This window comes from Merops nubicus, unplaced genomic scaffold (assembly GCF_000691845.1).
Source record: "Merops nubicus isolate BGI_N331 unplaced genomic scaffold, ASM69184v1 scaffold4238, whole genome shotgun sequence".
Taxonomy (NCBI): domain Eukaryota; kingdom Metazoa; phylum Chordata; class Aves; order Coraciiformes; family Meropidae; genus Merops; species Merops nubicus.
In genome coordinates, this window is record NW_008626196.1 from 12,008 (window position 1) to 29,487 (window position 17,480).

Consider the following 17,480-nt stretch of genomic DNA (forward strand, 5'->3'; position numbering starts at 1 on the left):
TATCACAGATATTTATTTTGCATTCTGGGCCGTACGGTACTGTGGTTTTCATTTCCATTTCTTTTTATCTTCCTTTTACCTTTTTATATTTTTTTTCACCACAAAGATATTACTGAAAAGGTTAAGCAATTTTTGTGGCCAGTAACTGATTTTAAGGTCACAGATTTTGAAAAAGTCAGAGATATACTAATTTTCGTAACAATAACGTATGTTGAAGAAATGAAGCATCTGACAACACTGTAGTCTCCTGCAGTAATATCCCATGGGTTATTTCACAAAATCCTGACATAACTCTCATACTCAGAAGTTGATCCTGAAGAGTCAAGAATTCTAGGATTTCAGGGTGTTGAAAAGTCATTATAGTGACTCAATAGTTAAGAGTTTTAGGAATGCTTGATTTTTGACCTAACCCTCCCCTTCCCACTCCCTCACAACTTCCACAGAGTCCCTTTCTGACCAAATATTTTGAGAATAACTGATCTCCTGCCAGAGTCAAATTGTTTTGCAAAACTGGAAATGGATCAGAGCAACCAACATGATTTATGCACTTTGTACAAAAGGCTGGTATTTTGCTTTTGGAAGTACACTTGCCATCACAAATACACTTGGACTGAAAAAGTCTTTCCACCTTTACTATGCTTCCAGGAGACCTGGTTTCAAAGATGAAGTTAGGCTTTATGCTTTCACTTGCTATAATCAAACATTTTTGCCATCTGGTTTTGTAATCCTCTATCTTCACGTGCCTTAATTTTTACAGGTTGGATTCTTTTGTTGTAAGCCAGAATATCCTTAAACAGGTAATGAATCCTGCTGTTTTATTCTGCTACTAAAACTAAACTGATAAGACAGCCCTTATGCACTCAGGATGAGAAACAGGCTAAAAAAAGCTGTCATTTACTACACATATCTTAAGTAGAAAGAATACTAAAAAGGAGAAATAAACAGATCACATTGTGGGTTAGGATTCTCTTCTCATTATATTAGTGTAAATTCTGTGAATTAAAATGAAACACTAATTTTCTTTTTTACAATAAGTAAAATAAAACAAAGGCTTTAGCATAATTACTTTTAGAACAACAAATCGTTAGTTTTTCAAAAGCTCAGGTCTGGCTCTTACTACACCAACAATTTCCTGTTGAAATAAAAAATTTGCTTACGTGCTGCTTATTGGGACAGTCTGCTAATTGAATAGACTTCCATTTGCTTCCCTTTGAAATTCAGTTAGATAAAAATCAGTAAATGCATCTAGTTTTCCCTTACATTTGCGCCAGCCACCATGGGGTTCCCAAGATCACAAACCACCATTCTAGTTTCATTTTCCATCTTGTAATCACAGCTCAATACACGCAGTGCCTGTAACAAAAGGACACCAAAACGGAGGTCAGAGATCACAGTGAAATGTATCCAGTTGGGAAAGTGATGGCTTTTTGACTGTGACATTTCTTTTTATTTCAGACACCTGCTCAGTGTACTATCAAAACATTTCACTGGTTATTGTCAGACAATAGGGGAAAATTGATGCCAGGGAAAAACAAATGGGAAGATTTCCCAATACCTTAAAAGCCATAAGGAGATCACTGTATCTCTAGTTTTAACATACCACTCTGCTGGAATCATTCCTATAGCCATAACGACTCAACAGAGGGAAAAAAAAAAAAGACTAGACAAAACTGAGTGAGGAGAACAGGTCTCGCACTGGTTGCAACAGTTGTATCATCCATCACTAGAGTCTCCATAGTGAATTTCTGGGTTTGGCAGAAGTTTATTATCAACCAAATCTTGAACTTTATTTTCTGACCTATGGTAAAGTACTTCGAACATTAAATAATTCTGTAAAAACAAACTATTACCTCTGTTTATAATTAGGCACAACCAGAAATTAAAGTTTTTGGTTGTTTTCAATAAGTAAAATTTAACTGTTTTCCCAGTATCTATTCATTCAGAATCCAGTTTGTACCTAACATTTCTCAGGCAGTTTGGTTGGATAACTTTGAGAATACACTCACATAATTACCCTCTGAAGCTCTTAATACAAAACATATCCTAGATTTTGTTGTAAGTTTTTTTTAACGCTTTACTTTTTATCACTAGTCACTATAATCTGTAAACAAACCAGACTGTATAAACAGGAGGAACAACTATAGAATACTGGAAGTTAGGAGACAGGAGATAAAGTAAGACAATGCAACTTTTTTTTTTCCCTTCTTTCCTCTCGGGCATATTCAATAAAAGAAAACACTTCCATATATGTGCAGAAGTAAACCAGCTTTGTAAAGGCAGGATGCAGTTAGCTGTTGCTCTAAGGCTCTTCCACTACCCTTCCTCTCATTTGTGATTCTCACAGATTAAGTAATAGGTGCAAGGTCATGCTGTTTAGATAAAAAGACCTGGGAAGCCTCCAGACCAGCGACTAGCAATTCATTCCTATCTGTAAAAACCAGCATGGACATGCTGACCTTATTATTTCCTGAGATGAAAAGAAAAGATAGGGCATGCCCTGAAAGAAGCCCACATGATGCATGCCCTCAGTACCCCCCTCATTGTATACCTACACTTTTACAATTTGCCAGGAGGAAACCGAGCCTGTTACACAGCACATCCAGAACACTAACAGGCTTTTCAAGCCTCTCTATGGTCGGGAGTGGGGGATTTTTACCCTCTTTCCAGCTAGTTCATTAGAGGTGGGAAGCCACACATGGGAGAACAGAGGGTGTTAATACAGCTGAAACCAAACGTGCATGGAAAACTTCATTTTAGCTTGACGTGTGGGTTCATTATTTTGATTTTATTGGGAGGGCGTGTGTGTTTGAAATTGAGGTCTAAATGTTAGAAAGTAAATATTCATCTATATTTGATATTTGGCAGTTTCTTTACTAATGCTGTATCATAGACCAGCACAGAGTCAATCAGCCTTTATCACACATCTTTTGTCCCTCAAAGGGTGCGCAAATAGACGAGTTTCGTGAGTACTTTTCTGCAATTTGAAGGCTCTTAGACTGAGTAAGATTAATAGCACAGAATTTATATGCCCAGCATCACAGAAGCTAATTTGTGCAGCATACAGATGTGTCAAAGGTGACAAAAGCTGTGCTAGAATTTCCTTCAGGACTGAGATTTATTGCCTTTGTTTTTGAACTGATCACATTTTTGAGGTTGTAAAGTACAACACAGGAAAACTGAAACCAGGCAGGAAGCAAGCAAGAGCAGACACTTACACACCTACTATTGTCAGTATGGAGTTCATATGTAACTGAGACAGACAGAAGTTTTGCCAAAAAACTCTTCTACCTGACACCAGTAGCAACTTCTGTTTTTTTATAGCAGTACAAGGTCTTTCAGGCAGTCTTGAGCAGAAGCAAAAAACATGTGCTCCCAGGGTGCACTTAAACTAAAAAATGATTGGATGCCTTAAGTAATCAAAGCAGCCTACAAACTTGAAAATTTTTCTGGTGGTCTTAGTAATAAATTACTAATTGATGCCAGAATGGTTAAGCCCAACAGGCTGCAGAGTAAAACACTTCCTTTCCTTCCTTGATCCACACCTTCTAACTTTATTTTCTGTGGAAAAGTGGGTGGATTTGGTACCAGAATCTGGCTTCTCATCTAGCTGATATATGAAGAACTAGTATTCTTCATACTAGTTTTTCCTCACAAGGAAAAGAGACTATGAAACTTCAAAATCACACCCTTGACCTCAAACTTTTAAGATCATGCACATTCACTTGGCTCTCCACTTGCATATGATCATCTACATCTCTGCATCTCTTCAGATATGGTTGCACACTCTATGTACAATATGCCACAGAAGCAGGCCTGAGATGACAAGATGACAAATGAAGTAGGTCAAACATTGTATTCCATAAAGCTGAAGGGAAGAGGTAGAAAGCAAGTGAATTTTCAGCTTAAGTTGTTGACTTTAAAACTTTTTGATTGTAATTCAAATGATACAGAATAACCCAATAAATTGTTCCATAAAAATCACGTTGGACAGGAAGTACTTATGGGATAAATTTGTTTCTCAATCTATCTAATAGATTTAGGTATTAACAGAGCAGCCCCATGAAAGTAGCCTAATATCCTCTATGAGTATAGTTACTTTGAAATGATGGCAACATGATACAATGATTTAATTCGAAACCCTTTCCAGTTCCATCAGAAATGTATCAAGTGATTTATTCAGCTCATTACATTGCATTTATTCTGCTCTCAGTCCCCCTGTTTTGCTGTCTCTGAAGTAAATATTATCTCTGCCTTAACACAAGGAATTCTGCAGTTTGGAGGAAAAACAGCTACACAGAGGACTGCACATTGAAGAGTCAATGACAACCTTAGATGCAGAGCTTTAAGAGCATGACTGCAACAGGCATTACCACGAATCCACCTGTCTGCTGAAATCATGCTGGTAGAAATTAAGTACGTTTCAAGAGCAGTTACAGATGCCCCACTGGTAGAGTGCAAGACTCCACTGCAACTGGCAGCAAAGTGTTAATTTTCATCTGTGGTCCATGCCTCAAAGTACCAACAGACTAAGAGACTTTTTCCACATACCTCAGTGTTTACTGCGCACTAGTCTGATGATTTCTTCTGTGCTCTTGTCAAGCAGTTCAAATTGCCATTTATTTTTTTTTTTAAGCCCTGCAGGTTGAATTAATTGAGTCCCTCTAATTTATACTCATTTATACTATGACTCCTAAGAATTTGGTTATTCTGGTAATCCATGAACCTTCACTCACTCTAAGGAAAAAAATGAAAAAAAAAAAATGCTAATTCTTGTTTTGAGCGCTCAAATTACTTAACTCATATATTTAGAATAAATTAAATACTGAAATGAAAGAGGAAGGATTGTCCCAGTTTAAAACTGTATTTTTCCATTCTAAATTATCTTTTTAAACTATAAAGATTGTATATTCTTTGTCATGTTCACAACAGTTTTAGATGACATATGGCAGTACAGAAAAGCAACTGAATACATGTAAGAGACAACCTCTGTCAGCAGTTAAATGCAAAAAAAAAAAGAGCTTTGTCTTTCTGAAGAAAATTACAGTATCAATTTTTTTTCCAAATGCACTGATATTTTTTTTAGTTTAATAGAACCAAAATATCATACAGGCCATAGTTTAAAAAAATGTACATTTGCAGTTTAAAAACAACTGAAAGAATAAACTTGATTTCAGTACCACATATACCCCCTGTGAGAACTGTTCTTGACATGCAGAAGGGAAGACACTGAGAATGATGTAGGTAGTAGGATTAATGTATTGATCCTTCTCAGAAAGAACATAATATCCCTTTGAATAAGTATGAAAGTAAAAGAATATGAAAAGTTATATGTGGTAGCACACCAAGTAAATGTGGACAAAATGAAGGTGACTTTCTATAAATCCAGAAGGATTCAGAATTTGATTTGTCAAAAATTTATATTCTCTTCCACAAAATCTGAAGAAAATGAAGAGGTTGAGTAACATTTCCTGGGTGTTTAGAATTTTTTTTTGAAAGAAAAAGAACATTAATGCTCCAATCTCAACCCATTTTAGCTGCTTCATATTCTTCCAAAGGATCAAAATCTCCCACCTCCTTTTACCTTCCTTTCCCCATGAGTCTACCCCGCTGGCACTACAAAATTCAATTTTTCCTAAAAAAAAACCAAAATGCCCCCAGTGATTTCTGTCCAGTCCAAATTATAAATATGTGCTAATACGTGCTGTGGGTGTTGGAATAAGTGCCTCCCCTGACATCCTTGGGAACGGCCAAAAGAACAGCCAAAGATTCTGAAAGAGCAAGAAAGGAAAAGTATAACCATGTGTAGTATATGAAAGAACATCAGTTTTGTAGATCACAGTCTGAAAAAAAAGAGGGCATGCTAAGAGAAAAAAGGAAATATACAATAGAAAGAGGCTGGTGTCTTTACTTGTTTTGTGTACAAAGATATGGTTCTGAGAAGTGAGGTTGCAAAGAATTTCCATATTCTCATCTATTGTGACATTAGTTCTTGTAATTTTTTTTTTTTTAAACTGCATTAAAAGCTCATTAATAAAGACACAGACAGAAGAATAAGGAAATACCTTGTAACCTTCAACCTTGAAACTTTCAACTTCCTTAAAAACATCTGCCTTTAGAAAGGAAATTAACTTGCTCTCTCCCACTCTCACCCTTGAGGCCCTTCTGAACATTCCAGGCACTGACAGAACAAAGCAAGCTAATGTTGCAACAGCTTGGGAGATTTATGTGCAGATGAGGTGATTCAGACCTGCTGTCCAACGGACAATACATGAACACTGCTTGTTTGCACTGTTTTGCCTTTTCTCTTTAAAAACAAGCAGGCTCAGAAAGAAAACACTCTGTGTTCAGTACAGCTCAGCAGGACTTCAGTCAACATTTAGTCCTGTGAACACTGGCACATTTTCAGTTATGACTGCTTTTTTAGCCTATCAAAGGAAATCAACTTTGTCAACTTAATACTACAATTAATGTTCAACTATTCAGGCTATCAAACATTGAGATACCCTTAATAATGTAATGGTAAAACAGTGGTGTGCTGGGAGCATGAGACAGCAGTGTCTAAGTGTCCGGGGATCAGCAGGGCCAAACTAACTCTTAAGAACTGGTACCACAGGATCAAAGGTTGGAAACATTTAAGGGATTCTGTACTATAACTCTGTTACTGGTAGGGTTTAGTTGTTCAAAATCTGAATGATGTGAATACCTTTAGCCCCAGAAGAAATGTGAGAGAGTTTCTGTGGTATAACAACTAAGTTAATAGCAAGGAACTAGACGTGAGCTGGCTTTGAAGAGAATGGTCCTGTCCTTCCCATCTTCTAGTAACAAGGCTAATCTTTAGCATGGACTGTATGAGCAAGGATAGCTGAGAGTCAATGGAATCTGCCTTTCCTTAAAGGCACCTCTTGCTGCCTTCAGCTGGTAAGGCCTGTGTAGGTTAACTTTGCCCTCTGTTATTCTGCTTTATTATTGCTAACCTTTTGATTTTCATTTACCTTGTTGCGTTCAACGCCAGTGTAATCTGCTTCAGGTGGAATCTTTATAAGTAGCTCAGCTTCATAGGCTCCTTCCCCATCATTCCTTGGATTTATTATGAGCGTGACACAGTTTTCTTCACCAATTATTAGCTGATCTTTATCTCTGTAGAGAACATTATTACTTGTCAGGAGTTAAAACATGCAAAGTAACAATTTATGTATGAATAAAGCAGAACATTTTGGCCTCCTAGCACCTGTTCTGGAAAATATTCTGTGAACACAGAATAAAATATTTTCCATAAAAAATGACTCCATGGAAAAGTATACCAGCACCTGGGTAGGAAAGAGGTCAAGAGAAAACACCACCATGGACAATCGAATCGGACTACCACAGAATGTTGAAGTTACTGACCCTGACTACTTTCCAACCAGAAAGAAGTATCTGGTGGAAGAATTACTAGCCATAGGGGTCCCATCAACATTGTTTTCTGGAGGGCACAAAGGTGATGAGATTCCAGTTTTTCCCTCATGCCTATTGTAAAATGAACAACAGAAGATCTGAGACCTGTAACAGCACTGTGCCCTTTCTTTTCACAGCTACATACCGATTTTCATGGCAGAAAGTCAGATAACTGACAGAGGTTCCCCTCTTGTCCTGCTTGGCACATTTGTCCCTCCAAAGGAGGAATCTGTTGCTGTGTTTTGAAATTCCTTTACTATGAGATTTATTTACTTCACTGTACACTGAGTTCAGGAGAACTGTGTCCAGGTTCAAAGTCACAGGCACACTGAAATTAAATTTAAAATATCCTTTGAGCAACAATTTGTATTATCTCTTGACATTCAGAGAATCAGAATCACTCCTAACAAATACTTGCAAACTATTCTTTCTGTGATAACAATTAAACATCATTAATGTATCTGACAGATACATTTTCAAGTGTATGTCTCTATTTCTTGGTTTTCTAGATTAACAGGATGTATAAATTAAAATCTGGAAATCAAGTAAGAATCAACAGCTCCAGCAAACAGCAGAACTGTGTTCTACGTATTTAATTCTGTTAAAGCAGCTAAAAGTGTCTGGATTTTATATCCAGCATAATTTATTTTATTCAACTTACGGCACAGCAGAAAGCTGCAAGTCAGGAATGCACAAGTTGTCCTCCCCACAGTCAACCAGAATGTAAGCCTGTATTGTTGCAAAAGAAAATAATCATAATACAGTTAGTAGATGCTTCAAAGTCCTAATCACTTCACTAAATATCACTAACATAAATGTCTTAAATATCACTAGCACTGCCCTAGAGAATTAATCTTTCTCCTTTCCACAAGTTCCTTTCCTCATGAGTAGCTGGTGACTATTTAGACTGTCAACTACATCAGCAGAACAATATAATCTTTCATGCCCTTTCCCAGACTAACTTGGCTTACATATTCTAACATGCAGTCAAAACTATGAACACAATTAAGTTTCAGAAATGCTTTAAAGGCCTGCCTGGTTCTATATTTATATCCAATTTACATTTTGAATTAATTAAATCCTTGTTGTTTAATTTCTGGACATGATATTCTGTTTTAAGGAAGATGATACACAAAGTATTTGTACATGTTTTCACATTTATATACAGAAAATACTGCATGCAAAATTCATACCTGTTCTGTCACTGATCTTTTCTGGTAATAGTTCAGTACTGGCTTCACAGTCAAGCTATCTTCAAAATTGGATTCATCCAAACTATAATTCAAGTTTATATTTATGGGAGATAATTTATCTCTAAATTCTGTTTCATCCTGTGAGCGACACATAATAAAATCCAATGGTTTAATATAATTATTTCAGATTAGCATGGTATGGAAATATATTCATATTTTAGTCTTTATTGAAGGTAAGGGTATGGTTCTTTGACAGCTGCTGGCCAAATTCTGGCTTTATGTAACATCATTAGGAAAGCCAAATGACTCCTGAGTAACTGGACTACCCAGAACACATTGCCTCCACAGCTCCACATCTGGAAGAAGCTGTCTGAGCTGAACAGACGTAAACCTTTTCAAAGCATTAGCCTAAAATCAAGCTGTTTAAACGACACACACAGGACCAACTCCTATCAGCTACTGCCCACCTTCATTTCAGAGTGGAGGTAGGTGTTGTGGTTTGAGGCTTGGAATGGGGTCGTGACCTTCCAGCAACTGGGAGGACCCCGGGTGGGGGTGAAACCATTGTATTCCCTCCCCTTCCCACACACACTCTGATAAGAGGCAGGGAGTGGTTTTTTGTTTCACTCCTGCCTTGGAGCTCGGAGAGGAAAGTTCGCCTTTCTCTCCGTGGGACCCTGGAACCATTTCTGAGGGTTTTGTATATTTTATCTTTTGTATTATTCCCCTGATCTTTATATATATTATTTTCCTTACCTCCTTTTTTCGTTTTCTGTTCCTTGTTGAACAATATACTTCATTTTTTTAAAAAGTGTCTCTCTCTCTCTCTCTCTCGAGGGGGGGGGGGAGAGGCGAGTACATAGTTCTGTTCCGTGTGGGTCCTGCCCTGAACCCCTTTTTACACGGAACCAGGACAGTAGGGCATGTGTAGATTTGTGGAGGTAATATTTTGAGTTTGTGCCATAACCAAGAAGTTATATGGATTAGCAAAAGTAAAACTCCACCACTTTTATTGCCTAGATACTTTTTGCATACTGCTTGAGACTTCTCCATTTCACCTCCTGCTGCACTTCCAGGACCAGCCCAAGAATCTGCTTCAATTGCATGAGATACTTCCACCTGCAAGCGAGTAACTAATAACCCTTTCTTCAAAACTTAAGTTTCAAAGCTTTAATTTTTCTAAAAACATTTTAAAGTATCTTTAACATATATGAATTTTAGGCCAGTACTGCCGGTGACACTCCTTCAAAATATCTGTTGAATCTGAACTGGCATGACATTTAATATGTTTAGCTGATTAGCCCACTGTGAATACTATAGGGAGAGCCATCTTGCATTTTTGTATCAGGAGATGCAGTATTTAATCAGTTTCCAGAGGAATATGAAATTAATTCATTTGTACACAGACAAACTGCACTCTTCAAAGGAAGTCCTCCTTTTATGCTTGTCTTGACCAAAGATGAGCCAAAGATTTACACAGGAAGTTTTTGCCCAGGTAGAAAAACATTCTGGACACCCAAATGATGCCTTTCTGATCTCACATTTCTGTATATTGGGATCTAAGAAAAGTGAAAACTCTTCTTTCCCTTTTCCTGTAGGTCCTTTTTTTTTTTAAAATTATCTCTGAATCCCTGATACTACTCAAGTGATGTTGACAGTCCTGAGTATTTTAAACAACTTACTCTGAGATAAACAAGAAAGTCGTGGCAATAGAGCTGTTTCTGTCTTTCTATTGCAATGGAGAAGTAATGATGTGACTGATGGTAATCAACAAAGAGGGTCCTCTTAACAGCTCCTTTCTGTTTCAATGAATCTAATTGCAATTCACCTTTCAGCACTAAAGGATACAAGCAAATAAAATATTTATTTAACATGGAAAGAAAAAACAGTAAACAATTCATTATGTATTACAGTTAATTACTCTAACAAAGTCTTCCAAGCAAAACTAATCCATGCTTTAAGTGTCTGCCTGTTTAGCAGCACACTAGTTTTTGATCCAAAGTATGGAATGTGTAGTTAAAGCTTTCTAATTATATTTACAGATCATATGTGTACAAGACTTTTGTCTCTTAATTTTTTTTTTTTTTGCAAAACAGAACATTCTCCAACAGGGTACATTCTTGGTTTTATTTGGAAAATGGCTTAAACTGAATCAAAAAGTCTTTCAAGTGAATAATACAAGCTTTATGTTATATATATCTACCTTTTAAAATACAAATTCTTGCCTTAGGAGGAACTCACTCATCATATTTCAAGGTGTAAGAAAAATATACATCTGAAGTTGAATGGGCCAGAGTAAATTACAGGAATATAAAACATCTCTTACCTATCTCATCTGAAATACTTTGACCTTCAAAGTCTGCGCAGACTCTTACAGTAAAGCTAAATGTAAAAAAGTAGAAATAATTATTAGCAGAAAGAGACCTTACCTGGCAATCAACAGTTCCCAAGTCATACCTTTTAAGTTTTCCTTTTCTTAAAAAGGGGTTTGTTGAGATCTGTATTTAGCTACCTATAATATTCGCTAACTAAGTTAACAAGTCTCCTATGCTCCACCACTAATACAGGGGCAGAAGATCTTGCCAGGAAAGGTATGGAGAAGAGTCTCTGTTCCCATTAATTCTTGAGACAGCCTACAGAGAGCACCCTTCTAATGCTATTGGCAAAACTGGGTTCCTTCAGCAAGACACCTTTGTATGAGGCTGTCTGCAGAAGTCCTTTCTAGTTCGTCATGCTCAAGTAAGAAAAATCCTTGAGCGTGTAGTCAACACCCAACTCCCTTTCTAGCAAATCAAAACACACAGGATGTCAACGTGCCCCAGTGGCAATATTACAAGACTTTAATGACTTCAAGACACTATAATTCATTCCAAGCATACCAACTGAATGGTTCAAGTGAAGGATTTGGGACTTCCTAAAACTTGCAAGTGTCCCTAGTTACCAATAATTCTTAAAGACTATTTTCATGTCTTCAGAAAATGTTTTGTTTGGTATATGTAAGACTCAGCCACACATGTACTGTAGGTCAGCACTGGAAGATGTGAAATCAGGTTGGCTTAAATAAAAACATATTTGAAGTAGCCATTGTTTTTAATTTCCTCACTACTGTTAACACTATATACTAACTTCTCCATGCAGTGGATTAAAAGTCTGTAACATGACCTTTAAAATAACCTGTAATCACATTCTAATTGCATGTTTGCTTCCTCTGACAAATGTAATGAAACTGCCACATCTGGGATGCACAACACTCTCATGACCTCATGTCGCGAACCGACACTTTAAACACTTAATTAAACACTTTCCTCTTGGGCAAAAAAATTGCCTCTTGCAATTGAACTTTACTTAACTATAGCCTTCAAATGACATTACAGTCTATGCAGAAATTTCAGATTCAGTCATATTCCCACTTCTTTACAATTATGAAATAACACATGAAGAGGTAGTTATTTCCTAATATACAAGGACAAGGGCAACAAAAATGAGAAAAACTTGTGCAATTGCATAAATGCAATTTAGACATCTGGCCTCACAGGCCAGTCTCACATGTCATAGCATAATAGTGTATTTTCTCAAATCTAAGCTCATGGACTACCATCATGTATTAAACTTGGTGATCTTGCTTTGGATGTCCCACGTAATTTTTGCACCATCATTAAAAATCCATCTTGAAATGGTTCACTTTAGTTAAACACTGTAATTTCAGTGTATGTTTTATTTACTGTAATGAATAGGTAGGATGGTTTAGCATACACATTTGATGACAGAAGTCATATTCTTAATCATTGCTGTAAGAGCCAAGATTTAATCCTTGCATTCCAGGGAGAGCATAAAAAACACCAAGCGAATGGCAGTGCATAAATGCAAAAATTTGGAGTTTATCAGTCACCCAGCCGCTGGCCGTGCGAGAGGCAAAACGATGTATTTAGCAGAACTGTGCCACGCATTTGTGACCTTATGGGTATTTAGTTCAGAAATAGTTCTAAAGTTATCACAGATTTCAATCACAAACCAGACAAATTTAGACAGACTTGTCACTTCAATGATGTGGAGATATTGAGGGATGCTTCAGCTGTGAGAAAAAAGAAAAGTAGAGAGGCAGACAGACCACAAAAGAGGACAGGAGACTAAAGCATTTATGAGATTTAAGATCTGACTTCAAGGCACACTAAGAAATGTAATAGCTAAGCTTTCAAGCTTGCCTGTAGGAGCCATCAACCAAACAAAACAATTAACAATCAAAGGAAGAAAACTGCAGCAGATAAGAAACAACTGGGAAACAGTCCATCATCCTAACGCGCATGAACTTTAATGTGCTATCAGTCTTGCCTCTCTGAAGACATCCCCACATTACAGTTATTTTGCAGTGTCTGTCATCACTATAACTTACAGTTTGAACAGTATTTGACTCTAGCTACAAAGTAGAAGGAAAGCCTTAAAATTGAACACATCAGCTTTTCCTGGTAATCTTGGGGCAACAAAGCAATTTGTTTTAAATCATTTTATGCTCTTCAGGTAGAGAAATATTTTTAGTATTATTAGAACAAGATGCTTAAAAAATATTCCTTTCTTCAAAACTACTCATGGCATCAATGGGGGTAGTCTTTCTAGAAGTCAAACCAAACTACCTGGTATTACTCAAAGTGGTTAATCCTTAGAAAATCAGAAAAGGCAGTTACCCCCTTATAATGTTTTCTGGACTGCAGTTTGTACCAGAAAATTTATTTTGGTCTGGCTATTCTAGTAGTGAAAAAAAAAAAAAAAAAAAAAGGAAACTTACTTCAGGAAGTGAAAAGCAAGGAGTTACCAGATCCTACCAGATGTCATTTGTCATTGTTAATAATTTCTTTAGCACACAGGATTGCACACGGAGAGGAAGAATGGATAATGCCTTAGCAGAAAGGCACTTTAAGCTTTGGTGCTACGGGCTCCCATTCTGTGTGGGGCTGATAGGGCTGACCCCACAACCTGCAAGGCCACAAACCTCTACAGAAGAATAGTACAGGGTATCATCACCTACTGATGAATGAGTTTTAAGCAAATTGTTTCCTCTTTGAAGAAGAAAAGCAAGACAATATAATTCCATGACACTCCAATACGCAGCCTGCTTTTAGATTTTGTTATGCCAAAGTCTAACCCAGTGACCCACAGTGTCCACCATGGCACTAGAACGAATCTGGCTGATTCAAGATTATGAATATTTTATTACTATTTTAATAATGACAACACATTTTGAGCTAAAAGGATGACAAAATTTTTTTCTAATTATTTTTTGGTTGTAGAAACTTGCGGATTAGAAATTTTAAGCAGTTTGCCTCTGGTTCACTGGCTTAGAGGAGATGGATGGTTGGGTTCCCTGAAGAAGCCTGAGGCATACCTCAGATTAGACATCCAAACAGGAAAAGCTGAAAGGCATTAACAAATAAAATCTATTCTGCAAATTGACTGTTTAGCATGACCAGACACCTCTGTGCTGCTCTAACTTCTGGTAAGTCAGGTAACTTCTCCGGCCTTTCTCCTCTGCCAAATGAAGTTAACAGTATTTGCACACTACCTGACCTTACTGAAAGGCAGAATAAATACAATTTGCAGATACAATTTAAGCACAAAGTAGCAACAGAGTAGCTAAGGGATAATCAGCTCGCAAATAATAATGAAAATAGCAATACAGCCATAATTTAGATCTTTTCATAGCTGGAATCCAGTCTTGGACATAATCAATTATATGGTGTGGAAACAGTTTTTTGATTTACTTACTTCTTTTTATGAAATTAACCTGCATCATTCACACTTTAGAAAAAAAAAAAAAATTGTTTAATAGCTCTAAAGTTGCAGATTTTTTTCCAAATTTGTTAATTTGGGAATTCAGAAATAGTAAATTTTAAAACATAGCAAAGAAAGAATTATATGTTTCTAGTTCAGGAAAATTATTTTAGGGCTGCACATAAAATTACTTTTTGTGCATGTTTCCTCTGTGCTTCAGCTTTCCATTTCATATAATGGCAAAAATAATATTTTCCTAATACTTGAAAATGTACAATAATCCACATTATTCATACACACATGCTTCCTGAAACTTTTCTGGTTGGAGGTTTCCTTTCATTCTACTTCTGCTGTGTCAGTCAGTAGACATTTTATACAAGCTGCACAGCTGGCTAAGAGATACAGAAATCTATCCCAGGGGACCAAGGAATCCTTTGCTTGTTGGAGTTGCCCTACTCACTGTTCTCGTATGTACAATACAAAATTATATCAACTAAAGAGAAAAATTACAGCATGGAAAATAGCAGCTGTTCTTCAGTCATTTTGTAATACGAACTAAATCCTTAGGGAAGTGTATTTTGGAATAAAGCAGACAAATTAAATTATGCTCCTATTAAAACTCTTGTAGATATCAACCAAACATCTTCTAGCTTATTGTAACACAAAAATGGAAAGTAATGAAAAAACCTATGTGTTAAAGGAGCATACTTTGTTTTTTTTCTCCCTTTCTTACACAACACCTCACAGCAGGATTTAAACAGAGATGTTTTTGTCTTTTCCTCTTGTGCAAAAAACCCATCTTTTTTTCCAGTACATTGTTGGTAAACATTATGGTTTTGAAATCTTTTCCATTACAGTGTAAAGCATTCTTAAAAACTGAAGTTCTGAAAAAACATGATTTGGATCAGTGAACATGCTTCAGCCCCAGGTGGTATTTTAAATTCTGCTACATCAACTATTAAAACAAAAGGTGCTTGAATGAAAAAAAAAAAATCAGGATGGATCCTCATCTAGATTCTATTCCAGAAAGGATAAAGTTTTTTATAGTGCTGAAAATGCATAGTTCTACTGACTGCCTTCTACTTTGCTCTGTAGATGGGTGGTTTTCTACACAGGATGTAGAGAAGAAGAACATTTATGACAAATATGAGAAGTCCCATAAAGTGTAAAAGAATAGAGCAAAAATTAAAATCTCTTGACAGCTCCACCTCAGATGCATTGAAAACCCACAGATTTAGAGTTTAAGTGTATCAGAATTTAGTTCCTTTATGACTCTTGAATGAACGGCTTCTGGCCATGATTATTTTTTATGGTTTGTATTTATCAGTTTGTTCTAATAACTCTTCTGCTGTCTCTAATACTGTGATCATTAATCTACATCATCATAGAAGTCATCTCCTGTAACGAGTGTCTCCAGTGTGGGGAATCCCTCTGACCACCTCTGGTTCAGAAGCAGTGCAAAATTTCTGCAGTCACCTTATCTTCTCAAGTCCTCCTTTACACATTGATATTCTTTCCATCCAGCCCACGTCCTGGCAGGCTTTCAGCTTCTAATATGTTGAAATAAAATGATATGACTAGTTTTTATGTCTTAGAAAGCTGTTCCTTGCAGTCCTTCCGGCAAGACTTACTGGTATTTTATATTCAATTTGCACATGTTTATGCTCTGCTTTTAGTTTCCTCATTTGTTATGATTTCTACTTTTAAACAGTATCTTATGTATTTACAATAGCCTCTTTTATCAACTGCTCCTGGGGTCCTTTCTAAGTGACTATTTTTTTCATAGTGCAGTAAATGTGTGTTTATGTGACATTGTGTGCTATTACATAGCCTCCAACTGTCCTGCAAGCATTTGATATTTGTAACTGACCTTAAATTGTTTTAATTAGCTTCAACTTTTAGAATGTACTTTTTCTTTTCAAAGTTAAATGCTATAGTTGTGAGGCATTTATCTTTTAAAGGTGTATGGAGCATTGTCCTGTATGATGCACTACAAAAAGCTTTCTTCTGACCAATGACAGCCAGAAACCCTGTGAGCTGCTCTCAGGATGGCCAGCCAGGTATCTTCTCTCTTCCACAAATGATGAAAACCTCTCTAACAGAAAAATGGTGGGCCCACCAGCTCTTTGTCACTTTCACTATTACATTTTCTCAACAAAGATATGTGTTTAGATAGATTAATGTTTTTGTGTTTTGTCCATCTTAGCTGTTTCACCTTTCATTCATCCAGACTTCACAAATGAATTTATAACTTGATCCTAGGAGACAGATCATCCTCCTCTGAAGGAGGCGGCTCAGTGTATCAAAGGACTCAACTTTTAGCTGCTTCCTTTTGAGAATCTGTTCCGTACTGAACAATATCAAAAAGAACTCTATTCTGCATAGGGGGGGGTGGTTGCACTCAGAGTGTTCAAACATTGGGGTTTTTTTAACTTTAAACATGTTCAACAAAAATCTGCAAGAAAAATTAGGAATAGGAAGTTATTTGTGAACGAGCATGAGAATGTTTTTTGTCTAATCATGAACTTACCAGGCCACCAAAAGCTGAGAGCCAGGGAGCAGACACGTTTTATTGTCTGGATTCACAATCATGGGGTTCAGAATGAGCTGAGCATTCACTGTCACAACAGGTCTGGCTCTGAGGGACAGAAAGAAGGTTCACTGCATACAGATGGAGCACATAGGTACCTGAGTTGCAGCAGACAAAACACTTAACTGAGAGGATCACAAAGAAGCTGGAAATGTAGAGTTACTTGGGAGAAAACACTTTTATAAATGCTGCTCCTACCCAAAATAACTTTTTTTTTTCAGAAACTGTGATAGCTTCTACTGTGACATTTTTAAAGGTCTTCACAAAAGAAACACAAGTTAACAGCATCACTGAAGCACTATCCTAGAGCTAACCAACAGATGTGTCCTGGCACATCGAACACTTCTTATCACATTGGGTTTTCACAAAGGGACAGTTTGCCTTGTGGGATTTACAGCAGTCTTTTGGCCACTATTTTATACTGTTAGATTTATTTTATATTGCCTCCATTAATAGTGACATATTTAGAGTTGTCCTCTGTTTAACTAAATTGTGTTTAC

General features: G+C 36.7%; 1 protein-coding gene across 1 annotated transcript in view; it reads right to left on the reverse strand.

Annotated features, from left to right (window-relative positions):
* Positions 1–17,480, reverse strand: part of LOC103778322 (integrin alpha-8) — a gene marked incomplete at both ends in the record, with an annotated part of 52,433 nt that overhangs the window by 11,473 nt on the left and 23,480 nt on the right. Inside the window, 8 exons of the mRNA XM_008945904.1 lie at positions 1,261–1,353; positions 3,543–3,545; positions 6,993–7,137; positions 8,096–8,163; positions 8,628–8,765; positions 10,310–10,464; positions 10,954–11,009; positions 16,921–17,028. Coding sequence (XP_008944152.1) covers positions 1,261–1,353; positions 3,543–3,545; positions 6,993–7,137; positions 8,096–8,163; positions 8,628–8,765; positions 10,310–10,464; positions 10,954–11,009; positions 16,921–17,028 — 766 coding nt within the window. The remainder of the gene's footprint in view (positions 1–1,260; positions 1,354–3,542; positions 3,546–6,992; positions 7,138–8,095; positions 8,164–8,627; positions 8,766–10,309; positions 10,465–10,953; positions 11,010–16,920; positions 17,029–17,480) is intronic.